Genomic DNA, 15,315 nt, shown 5'->3' on the forward strand with positions numbered 1-15,315 from the left:
AGTGTGGATTAAGAGCAGGCAGGGGGAAGGCACGGCAGGGAAGAGGAGAGGAAGGTATGTGGGAACTGGCCGCTGCGCGAGTCACATCCCAGGGACCAGGACAGGCTCGCTTCGGGTCACGGGTAGAGGACAGGGTGGAGCAGAGGCACAGGCCAGCATCACCAGCTTAGAGCCCTGTCCTGACTCTAACCCTAACTGGCTGGCAACCTTGGGCAAGTGGCCCAAGCTCCCAGGGTCCTGCCAAGCATTAAAATGCAAATGTCCATAAAGCCAAAGAAAGGGGAAGAGGAGACAGAGAAGAAAAAGAAAAGGAATGAAAAATATGTTCCGGAGTTCCCGTCGTGGCACAGGGGAAAAAGATCCGCCTAGGAACCATGAGGTTGTGGGTTTGATCCTTGGCCCCGCTCAGTGGGTTAAGGATCTGGTGTTGCTGTGAGCTGTGGTGTAGGTGGCAGATGCAACTTGGACCTGGCATGGCTGTGGCTGTGGTGTAGGCCGGCAGCTGCAGCTCCGATTCGACCCCTAGCCTGGGAACTTCCATTAAAAAAAGCAAAAAAATATATATATATATATGTTCCAAGCACATACAAAGGACAGAGGCAGAAAGATTCTTGGGGTGTGTGGCACACGCAGGGTCACTACACATCGTGTGCAGGAGACTCTTCCAGATCCAGGAAAAGGAGCCAGAGATGGGAGTTGAAAATTTGCAGAAGACGACAGACAGTGACATCGAGAAGAAACACTCAGCCTGACTAATCAGCTCAAAAGCGCCAACAAGACGGGCTGTCTCCCTGCCCTCCAGTTGTCAAGGATTAAACCGCAAGCTCCATGAGGCAGCTGACAGGTCCCCAGCACCACTGCGGGGGACCCCTTGCTGTGGTGGCAGCCCTGGACTGGGGATGCTCAAGCTTTGCCAAGTGCCCGCTGCTTCCCTCAGCCTCGCCGGGAAGCTGTGTGTGCCAGGCGCTGGTGCAGAGGGGCCTGGCCCTGCTCCAGGAGCTCAGAGTTGAGTAACAAGAGTCGGGCGTTTAAAACTGTCACCCCACAAGTCAACGTGGAAGTACAGAGGGAGCAGAGGCCATAGAGCCCAGGTGCACGGTGCCCCACAGGAGAACAGGGACGGAGTAGCGGGGGTTGGGGGAGGTTAGGCTGTGGTGTGGCAGCCAGCCCATGCCTGCCACCGGCAAGAACCCACATATGCTCCTTTCTCCCCAACCCCATGGTCACCAGGGCACGTTGGGAGTTTGAAGTTGACCATGATGAAATAGTTACAAAAACTGGCAAGTGCCAATTTGTAAATCAGGACCTTCTGTTGCGCCCAGGGAGTTACTTGGCTGTTTAACGTTTCCCAGCACAGTGTTTCTAAAAAAAGGGACATTTAGGCTGGGACCTGAAGGCTGCATAAGAGTTCGGTAGAGGAAGAGTAGGGGAAAGAAATCAAGCAGAGACAACAACATTTGCAAGCGCCATAAATTAGGGAATGACCAGATGCGGGTGTAGACCACCAAGTGGCTTGAGAACAGGAAGCGAGGACAGGGGGCAGAGCAAGGGGGAGCTAACAGGGCAGAGATGAGATTCTAGGAAGAGAAGCCCTTGGAGGACGCCAGCAGGGGAGGACAAAAGCAGGTCAGGTGGGGTCCTAGGGACCACCTCTGTCTGCGCTGCTCTGCACCCAGGCACCCAGCACCCCTCCCTGCCCACCCAGCTTAGGACCAGAGCACCCCTTTCCAGAAGAGTTGCTTCGCCCTGCCCTTGCCATGCCCCTGCAGTACTGTGGGGCTAGCCCATCACTGCCCACACCGGCCAATCAGAGGACTCACAGCTCTGCGGGAGACTGGCTGGCTCGAGGTGGGGTCGCGCTGCTCTGCTCGGGGGCAGGAGTTGGGGGAGGCACCTCTTTTCTCTCTGGAATCTCAGAGCTGGGTGGACACAGGCTCCAGCCCCCCACTCCCCCGGCGGCCAATGAGGATAAGGCCGAGCACAGCAGGGTGGTGGAGGGTTGAGGAGAGATTGGACCTGCCCTCCACCCCTGGCGCCGGCATCTCTGATTGGGTGAGAACACGCCACAAATCCCCCCCCCCACCCCAAGCTCCGGCCAGTTCTGTTCTGGATTTCACCACTTGCCACCCCAAGATCCCCAGCGGCGACCGTTCCTAAGCAAATATCGAGTCATACTTCCTTGTTTTCCTTTGATTCTTTTTTTTTTTTTTTTTTCGGGCCACACCTGCGGCATACGGAGGTCCCCAGGCTAGGTGTTGAATCGGGGTTCAGCTGCCAGCCTACGCCACAGTCACAGCAACATCTGTGACCTACACCAGAGCTCACCACAGCAACGTCGGATCCTTAAGCCACTTCCACTCCTGTGGCCACGCCCGGCTCTGAGCTCCGACAGGACCACAGTCTGGCTGGCTCTGTTCCCCGCCTCGTGGCACAGGGCGCCTCAGCCCTGGCCTGGGAGACCCATCCCCATCCCCCAGGATCTGGAGAGGGACTTTGGTCCTGCCTGAGAAGCGCTGCAGCCAGCTCTATGCCAGGACTTCCTGGGTTCTGATTCCAAGGTCAGTGTCCCTACTGAGCATCCAGTAGCCACCTAGGAGCTTGGCAGGGTCATGGCAGCCCCCTGGCTGGCATGGAGCACATCTGCACCCAAACACCAACTTGGCCTCTGTGGCCTCTGAGCTGGGAGGCCCTAGGCAAGTCACGTCCCCTCTTGGAGCCCCACTCTGGGGGCTCCTCTGCAAAGAGACGTTGATGGTTACAACCAGGATTTCCCGGGCTGGGAACATGGCATCAGCTGGAGGATAACGGAGCCGGAGAGGCGTCCCTGCCTTGGGGAAGACTGGGCCTGACCACAGGAAGGAACCACTGTCATCCCAGCAAACACTTGCAGAGGCCCGGCGACACAGCGCCCACCTCATTTCGTCTGCACACGAGGCCATAGGAAAGCACTACGAGGGATGCTTTAACTCAATCGCACCTGCATTTCCTCCGCTTCCCACTCACCTGCCCCGGATCACGTGGCTCACGAGCGGGTGTTGGCCTTGCTAGAGATCAGCTGCTCAGCCAAGGTCTAGACCCACGCAACCTGCCCCGCTGCTCAGCCAAGGTCTAGACCCACGCAACCTGCCCCAGAGAGCTAAGAACCCAAGGAGCTGAAACCGGGGAGGGGGTCCCCACGGGAGGGAGACCTGACAAGAGCGAGCCAGGGGGGCAGAGCACCGAGGAAGGACATCCAGGGTGGGGAACAGTGTGTCAGGACCTGGGGCTGGGAACGGCACATTCCAAGTTCATTACTCAAAACTGGCCGCGTGGGGAGGAACCCACAGCACCCAGTGGACAGTGGGAAACTGCAAAGCTCCCTGGAGAGTCGGTCCTTGAGGAGCCCTGCTGTCCCACCCGGCCCCAAGTCACCTCTCTCTTCTCCAAGTCTTCCGGGCTGCCCAGCCACCCTGTCGGGGAGGCTTCCTGGGTGGGTTCCAGGGCCGTGGCTTCTCTCTTTAGCCATCCTTCTCCATGTCCTGGAGCGCCGCGTCCTACACTGAGCCCCTTCTCACCCAAGACTGCTTTTTTTTTTTTCTTTTTCGGGCTGCACCTGCAGTTTATGGACATTTCCAGGCTAGGAGTGGAATTGGAGCTTCAGCTGCTGCCCATACCACAACCATCGCAACAGAATGCCCAATCCAGGCAGCTCCTGTGACCTACACCGCAGCTTGCGGCAACACTGAGTCCTTAACCCACTGCGCAAGGCCAGGGATCGAACCCGCATCCTCATGGGTACTAGTCAGATTCTTAACCCACTGAGCCACAACAGGGACTCCCCCAAGATCTCCTTTTATCTTCACGCCCACTCGCCGGAAAGGACAACTGTGCCCCTTACGCAGGATGGGCAGGTAAGGCTGCAGCCCAGAGTGTTTGAATGCCTCCAGGCAGCTCTGTGGGCCAGGATGTATCTCCCAGCCTTTTCCACTGGGACCAAGTGCCCCCTGAGTCCTGCAAAGGGACAGCCAGGGGGAGGGAGGGGAGCACAGCCCTGCCTCCGACCTGCTGTGCTCTGTGGGGGAGAGAGGGCTGGACTGTCGCCATCACCCCTCTGAGCTGCCAGCAGGAAGTTCACAGATGTAAGGGACAATGGCTGCCTCTGGTGAGGCCACAGACAGTGCCGGGTTATTGCTCACCTCACAGGACAGACGTCACAGACCCACCCAGAGGTCTCCAGACCCTGGACCCCCAGCAACTGTGGGGTGCACTAACCACTCAATGCACCCAGTGTTGAGAGGCTTAAAAGTCATAGGAGAGACAGTTCCATAGCCTTGGGGTGGAGCAGCAACACACCAAAGGGAAAATTCTCCAGACACGCCAGATCTATTCAAATGCATTAAAAACAAACAAGCTTCCGTGATTGCAAAGTATGAGACAAAGGGTTTAAAGCCTTTATCACAAAAGAACTCTAACAACCTGCAAGCAAAAGACCAACCCGGGAGAGGAAAAAAAAAGAACACATTAAAATGGCCGATTACACATGAAAGCTAATCATCAAATTTAAAAATTGAACTCGCGATGCAAGAGTACTGTTTGGTGGATCCGCCCGGCAAAAGATGAAAAACCCAGGTGTAGGCGAGGCTGGGGGGGACACTGCGATGGCATCTGGAGTGGAGGAGCGTGTCCACCCTGCTGGAAGCCAGGAAGCACTGGGAAGAGGATTTGGTGGCATCTACTAAAAGCTGCTCTGAGGGGTGAGCCCTTTAACCCCAACCGCTGATAAAGGACTATACGCCCTGCGTTTCTGTTCCCCAGAGACTCGCTGGCGGGTTAGAGGGAGCCTGCTGGATGAGGGAATCCTCAGGATGGGTGACCGTGTAGGTAAAAATGACCTCTGGGGACACTAAACGACAGAGAGGAAGGCCGTCGGGTATTAGGCGCTCAAATAAAGAACAGGCTCCTCGGTACAATCTTTGTTTTTAAAAAAGTAGCCTCGCTCGTGGCGCCTTTGCTTCCTTCGAGGCGCTCATTCTGCCCTAAGCTCCGGTAACGAGGGTGGCCCGGGACCCAGGAGCTCTGCGCACACAGGCGCCCGAGGTGCCGGCAGAGGGCAGGTGGCCGCAGAGCCGCCTTTGCGCGCAAGGTTCGCCCCTAGTTCGAGCCCTGGTCCCGGCCCTGGTCGTGGCCGGGATGGCGCAGCTGAGACGCGCTCCCCTGACGGGCGATTTCGGCTCCAGTCCTCAGTCCCAGGAGAGAGGCAGAGACGCGAGGGGAGTTTCAGACCAGAGTTGGGGACCCTTCAGGGCAGCTGGGGGCCGGGGTAGTGACGACCCTACCCTCCCTGGAGCAGAGGTAGGGGAGCGCCTGCTGGGCATCCGGGCCGCTCAGGAGCGACCCCTGGGCTCAAGCTGGCCCACGACGCCAGACGGTCCCGGGGCTGTCCCCACCTGGGGCCCGCGCTCACCAAGCATCTCCTTGCGCCGCTGCGTGTGCGGCTGGTCCGTGTAGACCCACTCGAAGTCGCTGCGGCCCGCGCTGTTGCCCATGGTGGGGCCGGGAGCGCGGCTGGGAGCGGTGCACGGCGGCGCCCCACCTGTCGCTGGCCCGCGCAGCGCCAGGACCAGTTCAGGAGCGCGGGGCGGGGCCTCGGGGAGGGGGCGGGGCCCGGGGCGGGGCCCCGGCCGGTCCCCCGCGCTCCTGAGCCAGTTACCGTGGTTGAAAAATGGGAGTTAGCGCTTGACCCGCAGAGAGTCCCGAACCCCAAGTTGTATGGGGACGCCCCAGGGCCCTCGCCACCGCTGAGCGCCAGTTTTCTCTGTGGCCCAGAGCCACTCTGACTCCTGCCGCCCCGCCCCTCACGGACCAGCCAGTGATGGTGCACGCGGGGTGGGGATGGGGATGGGGGGGGGTGTTGGAGGGTAGAGAGAAAAGGATGCGAAAGTGCCAGGAGACAGATGGGGGCTCAGGAAAGTTTCGCCACAGCGGTTATTTTACCCAGGGGGCAGCTGAGATATTTGCAACTTCGTGGGGGTGAGTCAGCCTCACCTCTGCCTTCAGGGAACTGAAGGGACAGGGACTTCAGGCACGGAAGAGGCCTATTATGACTCACGATGATACGTGCCATGACACAGGTAGGCTCTGGGGCAGCTAGGGTCCGCAAGAGGGTTCTTTTGCATTGGACCTTTAAGTATGAATAGGAGTTCAACAGTTAAAGAAGGGGGAGGGCATTGGTGGTAGAGGGAACAGAAGATGCAAAGGCTCAGACTTGGAAGAATCCAGACAAATTTCAGAATGGAGAGTCCAGTGGGGGGGACACAGGGCTCCTCATTTTCACCTCCGCAGGGATCCCTCTCATCCTCTTCTGGCTCCTTTGGAGCTTTGGATGCTGGGTGCCTGGAGCTGCCTGGATAGCAGACTGACCTGGCAGCCAAAGGTACCACGAGGCAGGCAGGTGATAATGAAGAACTTCCCTCCAGCCTCCTGCAGGGCTGTGGGCCAGGGCTGTGGTACATCTGGCAGATCTCCCTCAGCCCAGGGCCAGAGGCAGTCCTGGCATGAGCTGGAAAGGAAGGGAACTGTGAATGGGTATCTGCTGGCAGCCAGCTGCCTCCCCTCAACTCAGGTGGGAGGAACTGGCCCACACAGAGGCTGGACTCCCCATCCGACGAGAAGACGTTCAGGGCCTGGGGGTGCCACCTCCCCTTGCACCACCCAGCAGTGTCTCCCAGGAATGGAGAACTTGGTGCTCCCCGGGGTAAAGTGTCCCGTCCCCAGTAGAGGGGCCCTCAGAGGTCATCCCACCAGTGGCCACTTTACTGATGGGTAAACCGAGGCTCAGAGGTGAAGGGGGCTCAGAATAAGCAGCCAAGCTGGGACAGGCCCCTGATCTTTCACTTTAGAAACCCAAAGTCACAGAGTGTCACTCCCGTGTTGCAACGGGTGAGATCTGGATCCCGGCTCTGCCCTCGGGGCCACCACCATACCTGCCAGCTCCCTCCACCCAGGACGGGGATCAGAAAACCACTCAGATTGACCCCAGGGCTCAGCCTGGCCAGTTGAAACCAATGGCTTCATTTTACAGACAAGAAACTTGAGGCCAAAGAGGTGACAAGTCAAAAGACAGAACGGAGAGGTGCTCCTGTTGTGGCGCAGTGGAAACGAATCTGACTAGAACTATGAGGTTGCAGGTTCGATCCCTGGCTTTGCCCAGTGGGGTAAGGATCTGGCATTGCTGTGAGCTGTGGTGTAGGTCGGCAGCTGTAGCTCCGATTCAACCCCTAGCCTGGGAACCTCCATATGCCACGGGTGCAGCCCTAAAAAAGACAAAAGACCAAAAAGAAAAAAAAAAAAAAAAAAAAAAAGACAGAATGGAGAGAGACCTGGTCGTGGAACAAAAATTCAAGATGCATGACTCCTCATCAGCTGCCAGGTCATCTCCAGCTCCCTGAGGTCAGCTCAGACCACAGCTACTCAGCTTCAAAACGATGAACCTGCTCAGAGCACGTGCGCCAGCCATGCCTCCCTGTCCCTGGTCCTAGAAATGAAAGACACTGCCTGTCTGTTTGTAGTGGGGTGTCCTGAGTGGGTTCTGGGCCAGAAAGGGGGCATTAGGTAAAAACTAAGAGAAGCTGCATCAAGTGTGGGCTTCAGTTGATGATAATGTCTTGCTATTGGCTCATCCTTGTAGATTAGATTATAATATTATCACTGTAAGATATTAAAACAAAGGGAATTTGAGTTCCTGCTGTGACCCAACAGGATCAGTGGTGCCTTCAGAGCACTGGGACGCAGGCTCGATCCCTGGCCTGGCACAGTGGGTTAAGGATCCGGCATTGCCCCGGCTGTGGCATAGGCTGAAATTGCAGCTCAGATCTGATCCCTGGCCTGGGAACTCCACAGGCCATGGGGCGGCCAAAAAAGCAAAAAGAAAAAGAAAACAAAGAGGATTGGGTTGGAGACGACATGAACCAGCAATACTATCTTCACCATTTTTCTACAAATCTAAAAATTGATGTTATAAATAAAGTTTGGTTTTTTTGGTGTTCCTGTGGTGGCACAGCAGGTTAAGAATCGGACTGCAGTGGCTTGGGTCTCCTGCGGAAGTTTGGGTTCAATCCCCAGGCCAGTGCAGTGGATTGAAGGATCCAGCGCTGCCATAGCTGCAGCTCAGATTCAGTTCCTGGCCTGAGAATGTTCAAGTACTGCAGATGTGGCCATAAAAGAAAAGGCTATTTTTTTATTTTTTATTTTTTTGTCTTTTGTCTTTTTTGTTGTTGTTGTTGTTGCTATTTCTTGTGCCGGTCCCATGGCATATGGAGGTTCCCAGGCTAGGGGTTGAATCGGAGCTGTAGCCACCGGCCTACGCCAGAGCCACAGCAACGCAGGATCCGAGCCGCGTCTGCAACCTACACCACAGCTCACGGCAATGCCGGATCGTTAACCCACTGAGCAAGGGCAGGGATCGAACCCGCAACCTCATGGTTCCTGGTCGGATTCGTTAACCACTGCGCCACGACGGGAACTCCGAAAAAGTTATTTTTTAAACGAAGTATAAAAATATACAAACAGGAGTTCCCCCTGTGGCACAGTATTAAGAATCTACTGCCGGGAATTCCCATTGTGGCACAGTGGAAATGAATCTGACTAGTGTCCGTGAGGATGCAGGTTCAATCCCTGGCCTTGCTTAGTGCATTAAGGATCTGGCGTTGCTGTGGCTCTGGTGTAAGCCGGCAGCTGTAGCTCTGATTAGACCCCTAGCCTGGGAACCTCCATATGCCGTGGGTTTGGCCCTAAGAGGCAAAAAAAAAAAAAAAAAAGAAAGAAAGAAAGAAAGAAAGAAAGAAAGAATCCAACTGCAATAGCTCAGGTCACCGAGGCGGCACAGGTTCGATCCCTGGCTTGGGGGTTAAATGATCCAGTGTTGCCACAGCTGCAAGATAGGTCATAGCTACACCTCAGATTCAATCCCTGGATCAGGTACTTCCAGATGCTATGGGTACAGCCATGTAAAAACCATATATATACACACCTATGTGTGTATATCACGTATATCATTTTTGTTAAACTACTAACAGTATTAGAAATTTCGTGGATGGAAAACCAGAGGAATTGGACAAGGCCAGCCACTCTTCTGTGCCTCCTGCAAATCCTTCCACAGCCCCTTCCCCTGGGCTGGGCACCAGCCCCAAGAGGAGGCCTCACTGACTTCCAGGGGAGAGGCTTGGTCAGGGTGCTCTCGTGTCTTCAGCTGCCCGTAAGGAGCAGGAAGCACCTGTACCCAGAAACCTGAGCTATAGTATTTGCTGCCCCAGCAGAAAGTCCTCTTCTGCCCCACATTTGCAGAAAACAGGCCAGAATGCATTCCACGCTGCCCCTCCCAGGCCTCCCAAGGCCGGCAGAGTCCAACAGCCCATGACCCAGAGCCAGGCAACATCGGAGGGAAATCACTCCAGAAAGAAAGGCAAACACCCCAAGAATGGGAGGAACTTCACACCTGGGGAAACAGAGCCACCAGAGAAAGCAGAAAACAGAACAGAACTGAAGAATGAAAAGAACATCTCCCAGGAGCCACAAAAGGCTGTTCCAGTCTCTTAAGATAAATAAAGACACACACCGGCGATGGGCAGGTATCAAGTGCTTGTTAAAACAACAGCAACCCTCTGCCGACATGAAAGCACATAAAAGAAGAGAAACCAGGAGGTCAGGGCTAGAATCCCAGCATCCTGCTGATGAGATTTCCAGGGGGAGAGCCAGGATGGAGGGCCATGTGGCTTCCTCCCCTGCCTTGTTCCCCTCGAAGACGTCATCTCCCACTGAAACCAGGACTTCACTGCCTATAAGCCTGAGTCTCCCCACATGAAACCCACTGTCATATCAAGTACTTCTTTATTGCCCGCTCCCTCCTTTAGAGTCGCTCCTCCCTCTAGGCTCACTCCCCACCCACCCCACCCCCAAATCCCTTAATGCCTAGAAGAGTTTCCCGTGCAGCGGATGCCCTTAATGACGAGCTGCTAAATGAAAGAAGGGGATGAATCACATCAAACAAGTAATAAACGAGGAGTCCCCAGAACAGAGGAAAGACAGGTGTCTTCAGACTCCAAAGGCTCAAGGGAGTCAACAGAATAAAAACTTGGCTCAACCACTTTGGCAAGTCCTGCAGCAAAGCCTACTGAAGCTCCACCTCCCTCTGCCTTGTGACGCAGGACTTTTCACACACAATCCAAAGACTTGAAAACAGACGGGTACCCAAGACACAGGCAGGGATGTTCATGGCACCTTTACAGGTAGGAGCCCAATCGCAGAGCCTACCCCCACTCCAACCCCGGGAGGATGGACAGACGTCTCATGGCACATCCACCTGCTGGAACCAGGCATCGCAGTCAAACAGAAGCACTGCAACCTCCACCAGTGCCGTGTGTTACCTGAGCCTTTTTATTTTCTGTCTTTGGGTCGCTTTGACATCTTGGGACATTGCTGACCATAGAGACTGCCCTCCCGGGCTGGCCAGTTAACTGCTAGAGATGGTAAGAGCCTAGCCCGGGAGCGTGCCCTTCGCAGGCAAACTAACCATCCTCGAGCCCCTGGGCCCCACCACCTCCTCTATCTGCTGTGTTCTCAGGGCCGTGTTTCCCTCCGTGATCACTCAGGCCGCGTACCTGACAACCCGAAAGAAATCACTCCCCCGGCCAGTCCTAAGCCCGCTGGCCCTGCCTCATCCTTCCTTCCTGGAAACCACGGTGAAGGCTCCTGTCCCTCGTTCCCCCCACTCCCTCTGCTCCTCACTGACCCGGGCGCTGCCCCGAGGCTGGGAACTCCGCTGGCCGGGGCATTCCTGAGTGACAAGGAAACCTACACCAGAAAACAACAGGTGCGGTGCACGGGTGGTGGTGGGGAGGAATCCGGCCTCAGATGCAGGATGAAAAAGACAAGGACACGCGCCTGGCTTATTTTTCTTTCTTTTCTTTTTTGTCTTTTAGCCATTTCTTGGGCCGCTCCCACGGCATATGGAGATTCCCAGGCTAGGGGTCGAATCGGAGCTGTAGCCGCCAGCCTACACCAGAGCCACAGCAACGCGGGATCCGAGCCGTGTCTGCAACCCACACCACAGCTCACGGCAACACTGGATCCTTAACCCACTGAGCAAGGGCAGGGATTGAACCCGCAACCTCATGGTTCCTAGTCGGATTCGTTAACCACTGAGCCACGACTGAACTCCGAGATCCTTCACTTTAACTTAGCTTCCCTAAGTTTCCCATATTCACGGGACTTGTTGCCCTAAAATATTCCATAGTCGACAAATCTAATACACTGAATAATACATTAAAATTAAGTGTTTGGCATCTACAAATTAGCTTGATAAAAATGGGACCCTACAAACCTCCAGTTAAAACTGTTACTATGACCCAATGTGTTAAAACCATGCCCTTCAGGGAGCAAAGGTTTATATGATATAAAACCTAATTAATGAAGGGTGATTATTCCATTGCTCTGATAAGCAGCCCAACTCTGCCTATTCTGAAACCGGGGAAAAGAAAGGGTGCCCCCTGGTGGGGGCACAACATGCACCCTGTGGTCCAACCATTAAGGCCTCAGACCCAATATCCAGTATTTCTAAAGTCACCAGCTCTACCCAGTTAACAGTGTATATTTGGCGCTTATAGATTTGGGGATATGTGCTATTCAGTGTCTCTTCAGACTGGAGCCTTTCAGCCAGTTTGCCTCCACCTCTAAAAAGGGACACATACACCTTTTCCAGGGCACCTGTGGGGCATTTGTAGCAACACTGTCATCACCTGTTACCTCTGCAGACAAGCCCCTCCCTCCAGCTTCCCAGCAAGACCACAAGATCTGCCCCGCCCCCTTGGTTACACACAACCCCTGTCATCCTCGCATGGACTTGACCCAGCTGTGTCCCCCGGCAGCATGGCTGCCCCTCAAAACGCACCAATACTGATAAAAAGCAGACAAGAACAATGAACTGTATGGATTTTTTTTTTTTTTTTTTTTTTTTTTTTTTTTTTTTTGGCCATGCCTGCAGCATGTGAAAGTTCCCAGGCCAAGGATCGAACCTGTGCCACAGCAGTGATAATGCTAGATACTAAACCCACTACACCGCCAAGGAAATCCTGGATTTTTTTTTTTTTTTTTTTAGGTCTGCACCTGCAGCATATGGAAGTCCCCAGGCTAGGAGTCAAATTGGAGGTGCAGCTGCAGGCCTACACCACAGCAATGCCAGATCCAAGCTGCATCTGTGACCTATGAGGCAAGGCCAGGGAATGAACCTGCATCCTCATGGACACCATGTTGGGTTCTTTTTTTTTTTTTTTTTTTTTTTTGTCTTTTTGCTATTTCTTTGGGCCGCTCCTGAGGCATATGGAGGTTCCCAGGCTAGGGGTCCAATCGGAGCTGTAGCCACCGGCCTACGCCAGAGCCACAGCAACGCGGGATCCGAGCAACGTCTGCGACCTACACCACAGCTCACGGCAACGCCGGATCGTTAACCCACTGAGCAAGGGCAGGGACCGAACCCGCAACCTCATGGTTCCTAGTCGGATTTGTTAACCTCTGCGCCACTACGGGAACTCCCATGTTGCGTTCTTAACCCAGAGCCACAACAGGAACTCCAAGATCTCTCTCTCTCTTTATATTATTTATTTATTTTTGCTTCTTAGGGCCACACCCACAGCATATAGAGGTTCCCAGGCTAGGGTTCCAATCGGAGCTACAGCTGCCAGCCTATGCCACAGCCATAGCAACACCAGATCCGAGCCGCGTCTGTGACCCACACCACAGTTCATGGCAACACCAGATCCTTAACTCATTGGGCGAGGCCAGGGATCAAACCCGCAACCTCATGGTTCCTAGTCAGATTCATTTCTGCTGTGCCACAACGGGAACTCCTCTATTTACTTTTTATATTTCTGATGCTCTGACATCTTGAGGCCTTGCCAACACTGAAGAGACTGCTCTTCCCAGGGCCAGCCAGTTCCTAGAGTATTAAACAGAGTGGGATCTTCACCTGCAAACCAACCAACCCAAGCTCACGCACCACAATAACAAAGGTGCGACAATCGTATCACTAGAGTTCAAGACTTAGTACCATACAATGTATCTCTGGAGAAAGAAGAGACACACAGATTGATGAAACAGAACAGAAAGCCCAGAAGCAGACTTACCCCTATGGCGTCACAGGATTAGTGACACCACTGCAGCACCAGGATGCAAGTTCAATCCCTGGCCCAGCACAGTAGGTCAAAGCATCAGTGTTGCCACAGCTACTTGGATCTGATCCCTGGCCTCGGAACTCCATCTGCTGCAGGACAGGGGAAAAAAAAAAAAAAAGAAGAAGAAGAAGAGAGAAAGAAAAAAAAGGCCAGAAATAGACCCTACACAAATAGAGTCAGCCAATCTTTGACCACAGAGCAAAGGCATCCTATGGAGAAAAGATTGTCTCTTTCAGCAAAAGTTCTGGAACCACTGGGTATCCATATGCAAGAGAACAAATGAACCTAGACACAAATGTTACACAAAAATTAACCTAAATTGACCACTGACCAAAATGCAAAATGATAAACCTTTTTGAAGAACACACAGGAAAAAAATCTCTATCTCTTTGGGTTTGGTGACGAGTTTTTAAATACACTACCAATGGTACAATCCATGAAAGAGAGAAAAACTATAGTTTCAACATGATTGAAATTTTAGGAGTTCCTGTCGTGGCTCAGCTGTTAACGACCACAGCTGGTATCCACGGAGACACAGGTTCAATCCCTGGCCTCGCTCAGTGGGTTAAGGATCCGGCGTTGCCATGAGCTGTGGTGTAGGTCACAGATGCAACTTGGACTAGCATTGCTGTGGCTGTGGTGTAGGCCAGCAGCTATAGCTTCAATTGGACCCCTAGCCTAGGAAACTTCATATGCCACAGGTGCAGCCCTAAAAAGAAGAAAGATAAAAGAAGAAAGAGAAAGGAAGGAAGGAAAAAATTTTAAACCCTTGTCTGGGAAAGACACTGTTAAAGGAATGAAAAGGCAAACCACAGACTGGGAAAAATACTTGCAAAACACACACTGATAATAGACTTGATTCTAAGACATACAACTATTAAAAAGGTTAACAATGAACACCTGAAATTAACATTGTACGTCAACTACACTCCAATAAAATTAAATTCAAAAGTCAACAAGAAACTCATTTAACAAATATACAGATATACAGAGAGCAAATAAATCATGAAAAGTTGTTCAACATCTTATGTCATTAGGGGAGTTCCTGTTGTGGCTCAGCAGGTTAAGAACCTGACTGGTATCCACGAGGATGCAGGTCCCATTCCTGGCCCCGCTCAGCGGGTTCAGGATCCAACGTTGCCACAAGCTGTGGCATAAGTCACAGAAGCAACTCAGGCTCCAATTCAACTCCTAGCCTGGGAACTTCCCAATGCCTCAGGTGTGGCCTTAAAAAAAAAAAAAAAAGTTATTAGGAGAATGCGATTTAACCAATAATGACATACCACTGCCTACCCTTTAGAATGGCTAAAATCCAGAACGTTGATCACGTCAAATGCCTCAAAGGACGCGGAGCAACAGGAACTCTGCTACATCCGTATATGGAATGTTATTCCGAGATAAAAAGAAATAAGCTAGTAAGTCACAAAAAGACATGGATGAATCTTAAATGCATACTGGTAAGTGAAAGAAGCCAGTCTGAAAACACTGTAGGATTCTAATTAAAGAACATTCTAAAAAGACAAAACTATTGAGAATACAAACAGAACAGTAGCAGTGCTGGGGCAGGAGGCAATGCACAAGGGAATTTTTTTTTTTTTTCTTTCTTTCTAGGGCTGCGACCGCAGCATATGGAGATTCCCAGGCTACGGGTAGAATTGGAGCTATAGCTGCCGGCAGCAACACCAGATCCAGGCCTCATCTGCAACCTATACTACAGCTCGTGGCAACGCCCCCTGAGCGAGGCCAGGGATCGAACCCGTGTCCTCACGGATACTAGTCGGGTTCGTTAACCACTGAGCCACGACAGGAACTCCAGAATCTAACTGTCTTAGAAACATATGAAACAGCCTCACTGAAGGGCCTGCTTGGACGCAAGACACACTGGAAATGTGTGCAGACGGCAAGACTAAGAGAAAAGCGCTGTACTCTAGTGGATAAAACTGTTTCCCGGGGGAACATGTGTTAATAAATTCTAGAACCACTCTGCACGCATCCTGGAATTGAACCATTAAGTAAATAAGTGGCAGGTGCTGAGAGCCAGGTTGCTCGCTGTCGGGAGTGGGAGGTTACAGATAAACAAGGGCAAGAGACAGAGATGCTTGGTAATGGACTG

General features: G+C 53.0%; 1 protein-coding gene across 6 annotated transcripts in view; it reads right to left on the bottom strand.

Moving 5' to 3' along the window:
* DEGS2 (delta 4-desaturase, sphingolipid 2) overlaps window positions 1-15,315 on the bottom strand; it is a 74,934-nt gene that overhangs the window by 14,420 nt on the left and 45,199 nt on the right. For 2 of the 6 annotated variants that reach the window (XM_021099701.2, XM_084970190.1), the window contains exon 1: window positions 5,444-5,577. The exons of the other annotated variants lie outside the window; for them this stretch is intronic. In XM_021099701.2, the coding sequence (XP_020955360.1) occupies window positions 5,444-5,525 (82 nt within the window). In that variant the 5' untranslated portion in view covers window positions 5,526-5,577. Of the gene's footprint in view, window positions 1-5,443; window positions 5,578-15,315 lie in introns of those variants that run through there. 6 annotated transcript variants of the gene reach the window in all.

Source organism: Sus scrofa, chromosome 7 (genome assembly GCF_054392235.1).
Source record: "Sus scrofa isolate SSC_HxYL_T2T_F1_AM1 chromosome 7, Sscrofa_HxYL_maternal_Yorkshire_Landrace_v2.0, whole genome shotgun sequence".
NCBI lineage: Eukaryota > Metazoa > Chordata > Mammalia > Artiodactyla > Suidae > Sus > Sus scrofa.